Raw genomic sequence first — 15,173 nt, 5'->3', positions numbered from 1 at the left:
TACATTAATATGTCAGAATTTTAACTTTATTTTGATTTTTGTGTCTGATTGGTGGCATCTCACAACTAACCTTTTTTTCTAAAAGATATAGACACATTTATGAGATACAAAACATTTCTGAAATACAAAATATATATATATATACAAATTAAACATTTCTTTACAAGATGCAATAATAAAATAAACAACAAGGTCAACAAAAAGGGGAGAACTGGGAATTCCAGAGCATGTTAGGGGGAATTCAGAAACTTTCCCAACACCCTTTACAACCTGCTCTGGAATTCACCCAGAGTTTTCAGACTAACGGCAGATGATGAATACAGATAACAGAGATCAGATATTTATTTTCATCATTTGATTCACCTGGAAAGTTCCTCTTTCCAAATTTGGGAAATTGTAATTATAATCCATTCAGGAGGTTTTTGGTTGGGGAAAAAAATTGCTTTTTAAAACTGTACTGTTCTTTCTCATTTTCTACCTTATGTCTGAATATAGAAACTTCATGCAACAAAAGGAAGTGTGATGATTTTTTATTGATCATAATTATATTAACAATATTAATAATAATATAAATAAAATATTAATAATAATTAAAATCCTAACAATAGTAATAATATTTAAATAAACAACAGCAACAACAATAATAATGATATAAAAAAATAAAACATATGAACAACAACAACAACAATTATTATTATTATTATTATTATTATTATTATTATTATTAATTACTACTATTAATAGTAGAATTAATTATTATAAATTATTATTATAAACTAAAGATACTAACCTAATTAAGAAATATTAACGTTGAACGTTTTCATCATATGTCTTAAAATGCTTTGAGAAACAGAAAAGGCAGATCATAAACTGTTAAAATATAATACTTATTGAAATAAAAAGCCCATTTTGCTCATTTTATAATTATTTTAAGTAAGCCATATCACAATAATTATTTCATTTCAATAAATCATCCAGCATTATTTGAAAAATATTTTACCAGTAAATAAAATGCATACACACAAAATAATAAACTATAATAATAGTAATAATTGATTTTATATAAAGCCTTTAAAATGTAATTCTCAAAGCGCTTTACACTTAAAAGATTCAAGGATAGCAGAGAAGCAGTTATCTAGAACAGTGGTCCTCAAACTTTTTATCACTGAGGATCGGTCAATGATGGACAGTTCTTGTCATGTGACTCGCGGTGCGCTCGCGGCATAAATCCGTCATTTGCGATCTCCACAGAGATACTGGATTCACATGAGTTGTTGATGAACGGGATGTGGATCTATTCCTTGGCAGCTTGAGGGTTCTTCACTGGGCCTTTTCCCCTTTTAGCAAAGAAACTTTTCAAAGACGATTGTTTCTTACTAATTTGGCTACTTTTGGGTTACATTTAACCGCTCAAGTGACCATTATGTAACAGAAAATACGATCATTTTTCAAAATAAAAGTTTTTTTCAAATTAAAGATCCTTCAGACTCAGATAATAAATAAAACGGAAATAATTAATGACTTTTTGTGAGGCCCGGAACCAATTGATCCGCGGACTGATACCCGTCCAAGGACCACTGATCTGGTTATTCTAAATTTTATAACTATAAGCTAAACTATAATAAACTATATACTCTGCCATCAACAATCACAACCCAAAGTCACCTTTATATAAACACTTAATTAACCAACTTAATCTCCAGCATTGCAGTGTTGTTCATAGCATTTTCTACTCACTTTTCTCCGACTCTCTAAACGTGTACTGGCTGCTGGAAGAGCTTCCGAGATCCTCACTTCCTGCTTCCTCCGTCTTCTTAACAACAGGCTCCTCCTCAGTCTCCGCCTCCCGAGCATCTCCAAGGGTGATGATGTCCGAGTTGTCACTGGAGGAGCACAGAATCACATGCTCTTCTGCACCAGCCTCAACCTGTGAGAGGACAGAGAAACTTTTCATTAAAGGAAATAAAACACTTTATTAAAGGTCCTGTGAAGTGCTTTGGAACGTGCATTCTTTTTTTCAATGTTTGAGGTCATCTCAACTGACACATCAAGAGAGGGCGGGGCATAGAGTAGCTCCTCCCCTTTAAAGAAAAAAACAGCCAATAGTGTTTTATTTAATCACCGCTTAGCCAGTGAGGGTGGATGAGCTCTAGTGCATCAACTGAAAGGCAATTAAGAAGAAGGGGCGGGGCATGTCAGATACTAGAGAACTTTTGATTGGTCAGAAGATTTGATAAGAAACTGAAGTATAAAGCAGGTCGCAAACCAGATGCGCCAAGACATTGCGCATACATGACAGCTGAAAGTATCGCAGAACAGATGCGCACATTAGCATGTTATTTACAATTAAACTATTTAGATGGCGTGGTAGAAATACGAACATGTCGCTGGACGCCGCGGACAGCCACTAACTTGTGGTGCTGGTGTGTGTATCCTGATAGAAACCTATGTTTACAATACTAAAATGCATGGCGCTGCGTGGCGCATCTGGGGTCCGTTCTTCGTACCTCGCTTAGATGATCTAAGACAGTGGTTCTCAAATTTTTTTCATTAAGTACCACCTCAGAAAAAAATTGTCTCTCCATGTACCACCAAAATGAGCAGTATTGAAATACAGTAGTGTAGTAGGCCCAGTAAAGCAGCTACAACTCTGCACAGTTAAAAAATGTGGCTATATATAGGCTATATGTCATATATGGCATACTATATACATCATTTTTGATAAATTTTGAAATATATGTAGCATGTACATGGCATATTGCATTCCTCCGCGTACCACTAGAAGGAAGCCCGCGTACCACTAGTGGTACACGTACCACAGTTTGAGAACCACTGATCTAAGATGATTTGGAAGATCTCCTTTGACTGATCTCTGGCTAATTTGGTTCTTCAAAAAAGTTCTCGAATCAGATTAAAATGTCTGGATGAACTGATCTGAGATCGCTGTGTGTGTTGTGAAGGACAGATCTATCGATCCTCGAAATCATGATCAGCAATGCGACGATTGGCTGACGGCACAGCAGCGTAATGACATCATCTGATTAATATTCAATTATCCATTTGAACAAAACTACATAAAACAGGAAACGGTTTGTTAAATATGACAGGCAATAACTTTACACGTTTGTTGTGGGCTGCATGCTTTACTCTTCATGTATTTAGCAATTTATTTAGTTTTACAGTTAGAGCAGATTTTCTTTATTATAGCAGTCATAGTTTTATAGTAGCCGGTTTCTTAATCGGTGTAAAGAATAACTGGATGTTTACAAAAGCATTTTGATATTGGTTAAGGCGTCTGCAACTTTTGTGAAGCATCAAATCACCGTCATATTAGTGCATGTGTTTAGACTGTGGGGGAAACCGGAGCACCCGGAGAAAACCTACGCCAACACTGGGAGAACATGCAACCTCTATACTGAAATGCCAACTGACCCAGCCTGGACTCAATACAACGACCTTCTTGCTGTGAGGTGACAGTGCAAACCACTGAGCCACCATGAAAAAGGTGCATATTATTGCATTACAATCAAATTACAGTAAAGGCTGCATTTACACTGCAGATCTTGATGGTCAACAGTGGCGTAGCGTAGCGGACGGGCCCGTCATCGCGATTTTCAATAATGGAAAGCCCGGCAACCGCAATAATCAAACTCTTGGGAACAACTGTGGTCGGAACCAAAGTTCACAGGTCTGTGTTCTCTGAACACCTCTCAAGCGGTGGTCTACTTCATTCTGATTGCTTGCCGCCAATGTTGCCAACTTAGCGACTTTGTCACTAGATTTAGCGACTTTTCAGACCCCCCTAGCGACAAATCTATCGACTTTTTTGTGTGTTATTGGAGATTTTTTAGACTGTCATTTGTCCATACTGTACCGTCCCTACTCTTCTCAACGAGCTGCGTGTGATGCCGCCGGCCCCTCCCCCGCCTCACAGCACTGACAGGCGGCCCAGTCAGTCCTCGTACAGCAGCCTCTCCCACCTGCAGCCCGAGAGCAGATCACCCCTCTGCGTACCGACGACAAATGATTTAGCACAGGCAGTGTGAAGGTTTTTCCCTTGTACAGTCAAACCGATCTACTTCCGCTTTATTTTAACAATTTAATTGGACCGTTTATTCTTTTCTTGTTCACAATCACAGATATTTTAGTGACAGTTTCTGAACTTGTCTGAGTTTATTACATATGAGAGATTACTGCACATTCACTACACATCTATAATGACATACTGTATTCTAATTTAGTTAAATAAACATGCTTATATAAAGTGTAGTGCAATTATAAATACCCCTTTATTAACCACAGGCTGTTAAACAAACAGAAACGGTAGAACGTGATGACGTCAGTGATATGCAAATTGACGTATGACGTATTTCCCCCCTTCCCCCCCTTCATCAGGGGGCCCCGTCAGCGATGCCTGCAGGGGGGCCTCCGCATTTTGCGCTACGCCACTGATGGTCAATTCCGATTTTGTGACTGTATTTGATTTTTTTGATGACCTGCTTACATCATCTTTTAAAAGTGACTCGTGTGAGATCGTCTGCATTCATACAGCACACAGCAAAACGACCAGGAAAAAAAAAAAGAGTGGGCGCTGACTAACAGCTGATAATGAAAGAGTGCTCTTTTCTCTATTCCTTAATCTGTTCACAGCTTTTTTACTAGCTGCTTTACTATTAGTTTATGACAGAAAGGTTCTCATTTGTCCATCTACTTTTGATATATAGGCTTTTTTAAACCTTTAGGCATCTTAATGTAATGTCCATGGTGTGATTTATGCACGTGTACACAGTAAAACACAGTAATGCTACTGAACATCTCTTTGGAGATCTATAACAAATGATTTAACCGTACCTCTCTGACAGGTTCAGATGTGGCCTCCGCTCGCAGTGTGAGGTTGAGAGAAGGCTCTCCCAAACTCTCCTCAACCTGTGTGGCTGAAAACACATTCAATTATTTGTCTACAACATTTATTCATTTGATTTTATGTGCAGAAATAAACGGTTATCATACAGTAGCTGTGTTTCCATACAATAACGTGAATTGTCATCGAGGGCCGGTGTCCTGCAGATTTTAGCTCCAACTTGCCTCCACACGCCTGCATGAATGTGTCTAGAAAGAGCTTGATTAGCTAAACCAGGTCATACCTGTCAACATTGGTATGTGAAAATAAGGGATATGCCCGCCATAATAAGGGATTCCCCCCACCGCCTTTTAAAAATACCCCACATTACTAAATATGCTCATTTGGAGCTGTTTCATGTGTTGTGGCTGGAAGGGCATCCGCTGCGTAAAAACTTGCTGGATAAGTTGGCGGTTCATTCCGCTGTGGCGACCCCGGATTAATAAAGGGACTAAGCCGACAAGAAAATGAATGAATGAATGAACTGAGCTGTTTCATTATAAATAATCAGTTAAATGGTCAGTAATGTTTTATTATTATTATTATTTACAAAAGAAAAAATAAATAATATTTCATCAGCAGCAAATAAATTAGCAAACAGTTCAGCTTGTTAAAATTAATAGCTATTATAATGAAACTGAATCAAATCTCATTAGTCGTTTCTTCACTTTATAATTTACACATTCTGTTTATAGAGCGACGAATGAATGATTTATTTAGATTTTTTTCGTTTGATTACATTAAAAATGCACACATCTAACTTTATAATGAACGCATTTGATTGCTTTCCTAACTGTTTATGCTCTGTAAGGACGAAATTACTTGTGTTTGAAAAAAAACAACTTACCAAGATCGACATCTTTAGATAGTAATATTATTAATTATGTGTATATGTCTGTTAATCACGAGTACAGAATCCGTTTGGGAAACAGCGTCTGTTTATCAATATGGAGTGCGTCAGCTGATAGTCATGCGCCTCTATATGACTGTTTAGATCAGGGGTGCTCAACCCTGTTCCTGGAGATCTACCTTCCTGGAGAGTTCAGCTCCAGCCCTAATCAAACACACCTGAAACAACTAATTAGGATCTGAACGGCACTTGATAATTACAGGCAGGTGTGTTTGTTGAAACTGAAATCTGCAGGAAGGTAGATCTCCAGGAGCAGGGTTGGTCACCCCTGGTTTAGATGATTGCAAATGAACGGGAGACGACACTTGAAATGAAAAGGAAGGGAATCGCGCCGTTTTTATGTTTATTTCAAAGTGTTTTCCTGCCTAAACAAAGCGAAAGCACAGAACAGACTCACATTTAAGAGCAAGGGGCGGCCCCTAGTGGTTCGGCTGTATGGATTGCATGTAGGGAGGCTTGACTATTAAATGTTTATTTGCCACCCTTCAGAGGAAGACAGAAAATACGGGAGACACATGGGAAAATACCGTTACGGGATGATAGCGGGATAGAACTGTAAAATACGGGAGAATCCCGGGAAAAACAGGAGGGTTGACAGGTATGACCCAGGTGTGTCTAATGGGGTTGGAACTAAGCTTTGCAGGACACTGGCCCTCCAGGACCGAGTTTGGACACCCCTGGCATAAAACATTTGTAAATAAAGCAGCATTTCCATCCAAAGAGTGAAGGTGAACAAAGTCCTGACTTCCTGAGAAACTGGAGCAAATATCAGTTTAGTGCATCTGGAAAAGCCACTATGGTGTTTTTATATTCTCTAATAAATGAGTTGTGCCTAGGAAGTCAAGGATGAAACACCATGAATGCAATGCGGTGGCTTTTGGAGGTGTGAGATGCTCTTTGGGAGCACAGACAGATGCTCAAGACAGTCCTGGAGGGAATAACAATAGAATAATAATAACACTGAAGCACTGTGATGACAGACTTTAGCTGAGGGCTTTTAGAAAAGAGCAAAGCTACATTTCAGATGTTTTACAATGTGCTAGAAACTTTGCAAGCACTTTTATATCTGATCATCCTCTGTTCAAACTCAATCTCTTTACTGATGCGCATGCTGGAGTTTATTCAGTACATGTGTTTCCATCACATACACAGAAGAATAGCCATATAGTTTTGTGTATATTAATTAAAGATGGCACAAATGGTGACATCCCTACCATCGGGAACATGTGAAGGCAGGCTAACCACTCCATCCTCACACTCGCCAGCATTATCCGGCCCCAGTGTCTCAATATCCGATCCCTATAACACAAACACACACACAGACAGCAAGGTTATTATACCCTAAAGTAATAGTTCAGCCAAAAAAATTTAATTATCCAATAAAAAGCAATTATTAACACACGGTATTAAATTCAATGGGGTATACGCCGAGCTAGTGTGTTTCCCATACTGATAATGTTATTATAAGTTTTTTTCATCTTATACGTTTCTTTTTACAGCATCGATGTTGTAATGTAATTCAAATACATTCAGTTAAACAGACTTCGGCATTCATTTAGTTGTTCTAGTGTAAAACGAGACAAAAAGCAGTTTACTCGCACGTGCCTGTCAGAATCGGCAGGCTAGCGCAGAAGCTCTATTGAATATACTGGGGTAAAATAAATACTCATATTATAAAGACATGGCGGGGGAAATGTCATTTAATGCAGTGCTTCTTGTACGATCTGAGACCCACTTTATATCGAGTTTCACATTTTGCATTGGCATACAGTTCACCGGAAACGATTAACCCAGGTCACTGGCAAATTAAAAGTCCTGTTAGCATGCTTCGGCATATACTCTGCAAACAGTTTACAGTTTATTAACAGAATACAATTAAACAGAGCATCTACTGCGTGAGAATGAGAGATAATGGATCTACTTTCACTTTCGCTCTTGGATAGGGAAACCTTTACGCACAGACCTCAATTAGTCTATAAATAATTAATTGCATTTGTTAAGCACAAATATTCGTTTCAAAACTATTTCTAAATTCAGTTCTAATTTCCAGCAAACGAATAAATGAACAATAATAATGAAGTGTGCTCAAAAACGTGAGTTATATCCTAAAACACATGCTCTGTGCCCCATATGGTCTAAAACCTGACAGGTGGGTAAATCTAAGCTTGTTTTTCATAAAACAAATATAAATATGGATATAATAAATAATACTGCTAATAATAATAACATTATACTAAAGCAAATTGTTATGAATGAACTGAAAAAGTCTCCCGAGATGAGGAAGACATAAAAGCAGTGATTTTTCATATTTATGTAGGCTAGAAAATAATATGTTTTGTAATATTTTAATCCTTTATATTTATATTCTATATCTATTCTTATTATATCCTATATATATCCTTAATATTTACATTTTTTCATATGTAAAGATATTTGCCTATTGCTCTTTTGTGTGTATTAAGCAGTGTGTAAGCGAGGCGCAACTCTGCGCTGGAGTTTAGACCGGGTTAGTTTTGGTCTAATGAAAAATCTATTATAGTTTCTCAAAATAGCAACACGCCAGCAGTGCACCTCAGAACACCTTCCTTTTTAGACCAGAACGCCTATGGGCGCACATATGAGCGCTAATGCATTTGCTATTTAAACAGCGTAGCGCAACGCCTCAAAACGACTCTTACGCCAAGCTGAAACTACCAAACAAGTATTGCGCCGCACCTTGCGCCACATTGCGCCGGGTGTATGATAGGGCCCATAATGTGATATCGATGCTGAAACGATATTTTGTGCAGCCCAAGTTTCAAGTATATTCCAAATTCTTTGCTCAAATAAAAAAAAATCATCCAAAGTGCATCTGTACTGAGAGTACAGGTCAACCTAAACAGAAGTGAATGATCCGTACAATGAAACCCTAATCACCTCATTACTAATGACGGTCCATCCGCAGGACGACTCCGTGTCACTGGAGCTTTCAGACATCTCTCAGCCAGCTAGAAAACAAGAGTAAACAACAGAATGATGGACTGTTATTTTCAGAAGGAAATAAACACATTTGCAAAACACACAATGCAAATTCAGCACACTTTCGGCTCTCATCTGTTGCTATCTTCAGCAATGCAATGACATCTACCTGAATGCTACAACATGGGATGGAAATGTCAGGCTGACCCTGTCACTGGTAAATGATTATTCTGTGTTTGCAGAAGTCATGCGAATAGAAGTCTTCATAAACAACAAGCGTTAGAGATAATAACAATTGAGGTAAAGTTGGTTTTATATTCGCACATTCGTTCAGTGACAACTCCCTATATTGTTTACCATGCTACATCAAATATTTGGTCTGAAATTGTGTGCAAGTATGACTATAAAGCAATATTATCACTATTTAATTGACTGTGAGCAATGGTGTAGTTTGTTAGTCATTGGCTGCTAATATAATTTCGCTATTTACAATTGGCAAAGAATGGTTTTCTGAAATTATATTATTGAGAAAGTCTGAATATGTGAATATAAAACCAACTTTAACCTCAATACACTAACAACTAACATGTTTTTATATTAATTCTTCATGCAAAATGCATTTAAACCCATATGCCATTTTGAGTTCACTGAATCTCAGAAGCTGCATGTAAATTTAGAAAAAAATGTGAGGGCATCTAATTTAGAGCTTCTTTAAAATACCACAGTCCTGAATCAAAACTATCATCTGGTACTTTCATTGGTTTGTTTTTCAGGAAGTGACAACAAAAATAACCCACTCTGGTTTGTCGGATCGTCTAAAAAAATCAGAAGAACACGGTCATTGCACATATCTTACAACATCCACTTAACACACAAACCTAATAAGTGCAAAATTAACACATTGAGATGCATTATTTTTAAAGAAAGTTATTGTTTTGTTTGTGTATGTTTATAACAGTCTGTTATAACCCGATATACAGAGCAAATCTGGTATGCATGATGCAGAAAACTGTTTATGACTCCATGAAGTGTGATAATATGTGCTATCCCCTGCAGACTAATACATGGCAACATTACGTCACAGTTTAAATCCTATTTTAGGCTAATAAAACCTTAGCAAGAGACTCCAAAATGTAAAATTAAGACTTGTTATTTTAATATCCACCCGAATATCGCGCCCAAACTTAACATTTGATTCCTCATGTAAGCTTTAACGCTGGAGTTTAGAGATGAACGTAAAAAAACTGACTATAAATAACTAAATACACAACAATATGAATGAATCCATCGGTCCTGCTTCCGCTTTATTCTGACTTTAAACTGCACAAAAAGCTTCGTTTGCAGTCCTTACCTGTATTAAAAGTAAACTGCAGCGGGAAAAGGGAAGAAGGCAAATGTCCTCTGTGCAAATCTAGCATTAAACGTCACGCCTCTCCAACAGAGCCAAAACATCAACATCACACCGTACGAATAACAACACGGCGGCGGCTGCAATATGGGCGATGTATGGAAGTTGTAGTTTTATACGTGCTTGCCACACTAACGTTCTTGGACTCCAAAAACTACATTTCCCTTTGACTCCATCTTAGCGGGGTCACGCGTCCTGTGAGTGACTCGGAATTTGTAAACTATCTTTGTATGCGTGGTTGATAACAAAGTTTAATCGGTTTAATAACGATTCCTAAGGTTAAATATAATTTCCGAACAAATCTAGGCGGTCGAAAGTTGATATGTTAGTTTTTTGGACTTTAATTTGTGCGCACGCGCTGTAACCAGTCATTACCATAGAGACGTAACTACAACACAAGCGGCGTTTAAAGAAGTCAGCTCTCGCCGTAAAACTGGTAAGCTGCATTTACTTCCTCATATTTATTTATTTTTCACTATTTTATATTACACATGAGGTGGAAGAAAACATCAGTATATGCTAAATAAATAACGTTAATGCATCTAAAATGATGAATATTAAAATTAACTGATAGAAATATAATATCAAATTGTTAAGGCAAGGCAAGTTTATTTATATAGCACATTTCATACACAGTGGCAATTCAAAGTGCTTTATATAGAAAAGAAACAAGTAAAATAAAAATAAAAACAAATAATAAAAATGGTTTAAAAAAATAAAAACAGGTAAAATGTGATATAAAAGAATGAAGAAGAAGAGAAAAACATAATAGTGCAATCTGTCGGACGCAGCACAGTAACAGGTGTGTTTTCAGTCTTGATTTGAATGTGCCTAATGTTGGAGCACATCTGATCATTTCTGGAAGCTGATTCCAGCAGCGGGGGGCGTAGTGGCTGAAAGCTGATTCACCCTGCTTTGACTGAACCCTTGGAACTTCTAATAAGAGTTAAAAACAACATTGATCTATAATAGATAGATAGATGGATGGATGGACGGACGGATGAATGGATGGACGGCTAGATGGATGCATAGATGGATATATAGATAGACAGACAGATTGATAAGATTGATGAAAGGATGCATGGACGGATGGCTAGACACATAAATGGATATATAAATAGATGGATAAATAGATGGATACATAGACAGAGAGATTGATAGATGGATACACAGACGGATGGATGGATGGATACATAAATAGATGGATACACAGACGGACTAACGGATGGATGGATAGATAGATAGATAGATAGATAGATAGATAGATAGATAGATAGATAGATAGATAGATAGATAGATAGATAGATAGATAGATAGATAGATAGATAGATAGATAGATAGATGTAAAAAAAAATTTGAGTAAAAAGTAAATAAAAATAAAATAATAAAAAAGGATTAAACATAAATCCATTGTGATTTAAATAAATAAATATTTATTTAACAAATATTGTATTAAAATAACTTGGAATTTAAATGACTAAATCAAGTAAATAAGTAGGGCATTTAACAAAATCTTATTTATTTTTAAGTACAATTTCTCTAAGTAGAACTAGTTTGTACTTATAGAAGAAATAAAAAATAAAATTATATAAAAAGTTAGGGTAATTAGGCAAGTCATTGCATAACAGTGATTTGTTTTGTAGTCAATCAGAAAGCAAACATTGCTTAAGGGGGCTAATAATATTGACCTGAAATGGTTTCAAAAATCTAAAAACTGATTTTATTCCAATAAATAAAACAAATAAGACTTTCTCCAGAAGAAAAAATATTATAGGAAACACTGAAAAATTTCTGAATCTCTTAAACATCATTTGGGAAATAAATTCACAGGAGGGCTGTAATTTTGACTTCACCTGTATTACTTCCAGCCTGCAATCACAATGTCGAACTCTGCGCATCAGCCTCCATGTGCGAATCCTGGAAACCCAGTTTTCTCCTGCACACTGAGAGCAGGATCTCAGGAGTCAGATGGAGATCCAGCACTGTCCAGACCTCACAGCCTGATGTTTAAAACTACATCCAGTGATTACGGCGCTCGACCCGCGACGCTGGAATCCTCACCCTGTTCCTATCACCCCATCTCCCAGACCTTCTCGCAGCACCTGGGACTGTGCGGGATGTTCCAGGATAACTCATTTAACACCAGCCTTGACCACAGTCATCTCTACATCCCCAATTACAAAGCTCTGTTTAAAGGACAGTGACCAAAACACACCTGCAGGGCTCATTTGAGTATATCTACACTGGGAAAAACTAATGAATTAACTCTTGTATGCTGTTGGTTGTTTTCATTCACTCTTAATTGGTCCACTTCTTTCTCTGTTTCAGCAACTGGAATGATGTTTGGTGGCAAATCTTATTTTGACATGCACATATTTTGGGAAAATGCTGTGGGTAAATTTACTGCCCTTTCGTTATGTTGGTGGCTGTTTTTGTCCCATTATAATCACGTTTTTTGATTGCAAAGCCTTGGCAGCAAGTAATTCTTGATTGTTGCGGGTTTGCCCTGTTGGGAAGAGCTACAATTTGTCATTATTACTGTACAAATTATTACCACATACTGGCCCAGAAATTAGCTGAATTCTTTTAAACCCAATGTATTTATATTAGAATAAAAATATGAATAAAAAAAACTGTTAATTATTTTTACTTAAACTGCATTATTTTAGACTAGTTTTATGTTGATTAGTCATTAATCAGCCATGCAAAAGCAATACTGTATTTAACATGAACTGTTTAGTCATCCTTTTCATTCATTTAGAGACAAATCATATCTGAAATTATTCCCACATTATAGTAATGTCGTAAATTAAATGATGCAATTGTACTATGGCTTGTCCAATATTACCATCTAGTGGTGAACATGTACACTCACCGGCCACTACATTAGGTACACCTAATAGTTGGACCACCTTTTGCCTTCAGAACTGCCTTAATCCTTCATGTCATAGATTCAACAAGATACTGGAAATATTCCTCTGAGATTTTCCTCCATATTGTCATGATAACATCACACTGTTGCTGCAGATTTGTCGGCTGCACATCTATGATGTGAATCTCCCGTTCCACCACATCCCAAAGGTGCTCTATTGGATTGAGATCTGGTGACTGTGGAGGCCATTTGAGTACAGTGAACTCATTGTCATGTTTAAGACACCAGTCTGAGATGATTCAGGCTTTATGACATGGTGCGTTATCCTGCTGGAAGTAGCCATCAGAAGATGGGTACACTGGTCATAGAGGATTGGACATGGTCAGCAACAATACTCTAATCCAAAGTGTACTAAGAAAATATCCCCCACACCATTACACCACCACCACCAGTCTGCTGATACAAGGCAGGATGGATCCAGGCTTCCATGTTGTTGATGCCAACCATGTTGTTGACCTGACCGTCCAAACGTGGCAGCAGAAATGGAAACTCATCAGAGCAGGCAACGTTTCTCCAGTCTACTATTGTCCAGTTTTGGTGAGCCTGTGTGAATTGTAGCCTCAGTTTCCTGTTCTTAGCTGACAGGAGCGGCACCCGGTGTGGTCTTCTGCTGCTGTAGCCCATCTGCATCAAGGTTGGACGTGTTGTGTGTTCAGAGATGCTCTTCTGCAGACCTCCGTTGTAACGAGTGCTGTTGCCTTTCTATCAGCTGGAGCCAGTCTGGCCATTCTCTTCTGACCTCAACAATATCAATATTTCCTCTTCATCTGACCATTCTCTGGAAACCCTAGAGATGGTTGTGCATGAAAATCCCAGTAGATCAGCAGTTTCAGAAATACTCAGAGCAGCCCGTCTAGCATCAACAACCATGTCACGTTTAAAGTCTCTTAAATCCCCTTTCTTCCCCATTCTGATGCTCAGTTTAAACTGCAGCAGATCATCTTGACCATGTCTACATGCATAAATGCATTGAGTTGCTGCCATGTGATTGGCTGATTAGAAATTTGCTTTAACGAGCAGTTGGACAGGTGTACCTAATAAAGTGGCCGGTGAGTGTATCGTCAAACTGGTTTTCTTCTTTCACACTCGAATATTGCAGTTTTAGTCATTTATAAATAGAATTATTCAGAATATTTAGAAGGAATGAAAACATGTCAAACATGAGAAGCGAAATCGTACAATATAGTTTTAAAGCGTGCCTACTATGTCCCTTTTTACAAGATGTAAAATAAGTACATGATGTCCCTGATGTGTGTGTGGGTGTGTATGTGAAGTTTCAGCTCAAAATCCCACACAAATAATGTTTTATAACTCTTTCAAACTGCCCTTTTATAGGCTTTGATCCAAATTGTGCTTTTTTGGTAACTTTTGCTTTAATAAAAGCATAATAGGTCCCGTTTTAACACACCCTGGGGTGAGATGTAACGTTATTTAGATTTTTAAATATATATTTTTATATATATTTTTTTTAAATATGCTGAGTATTTGGTTGTAACATTTCACTGATGTTTCTAACCATGGTGCGAATTAGACATTGACGATCAGGGGGGCCGACCTTTTTCGGCAATGTTATTTTTTGCATCACAGTCAATCTAATGTATTTATTTAAATGACATCTGTTTTAATAATTAAACATTTAATTTTTTAGTGTTTTGTGTAATATTTTGTGTATTCTGACCAACAGTATCCTCTGATTAGCCATTTCAGAGGTTACATAGGTCAAACTATACAAACTATGCAGCTAATTTGACTTTACTTTTAGCCTAAATGTTGAAACAAACACCTATTTTACACTCACCATGTCTATCGGCGTAGATTGATTGGTGCAATTATGCATTTATAGTGGTATAATCCATTATAGGGGTGGTCAAATGTATATTTATATTATCTATTATTTTAATTTGTAATATTAATGTTTAAAAAGTAGGTCAGAGCTATTTCTCACTATTTAGAGGGTTGACCCCCCTGTACATATTGTTTTGACGTCCTTCAGGGGAGATCAAGCATTAATTGTGGGGGTCAATCCCCCCCAGACCCCGCTGTAATTCGCACCCTCTTTCTAACC

At 37.3% G+C, this 15,173-nt stretch overlaps 1 protein-coding gene and 1 long non-coding RNA gene across 8 annotated transcripts in view; one reads left to right on the top strand and one right to left on the bottom strand.

Moving 5' to 3' along the window:
• Positions 1-10,274, bottom strand: part of ccpg1 (cell cycle progression 1) — a 30,066-nt gene extending 19,792 nt beyond the window's left edge. For 6 of the 7 annotated variants that reach the window (XR_012393554.1, XR_012393553.1, XR_012393552.1 and 3 more), the window contains exons 1-5: positions 10,120-10,240; positions 8,727-8,797; positions 7,025-7,109; positions 4,852-4,934; positions 1,738-1,927 (exon numbers count right to left, since the gene is read on the bottom strand). Coding sequence is in view for 4 of the 7 variants with exons in the window: in XM_073928783.1 (XP_073784884.1) it covers positions 1,738-1,927; positions 4,852-4,934; positions 7,025-7,109; positions 8,727-8,786 (418 nt within the window). In the remaining 3 variants the exon portion in view is untranslated. 7 annotated transcript variants of the gene reach the window in all.
• Positions 10,275-10,353: 79 nt separating this feature from the next.
• Positions 10,354-14,901, top strand: LOC141378787 (uncharacterized). Its single transcript, XR_012394138.1, has 2 exons — positions 10,354-10,612; positions 12,045-14,901. It is a non-coding gene; the product is annotated as an uncharacterized lncRNA (long non-coding RNA).
• The last annotated feature ends 272 nt before the right edge of the window (positions 14,902-15,173 follow it).

Source organism: Danio rerio, chromosome 18 (assembly GCF_049306965.1).
Source record: "Danio rerio strain Tuebingen ecotype United States chromosome 18, GRCz12tu, whole genome shotgun sequence".
NCBI classification, from domain to species: Eukaryota; Metazoa; Chordata; class Actinopteri; order Cypriniformes; family Danionidae; genus Danio; species Danio rerio.
This window is presented reverse-complemented; position numbering and strand designations above follow the sequence as displayed.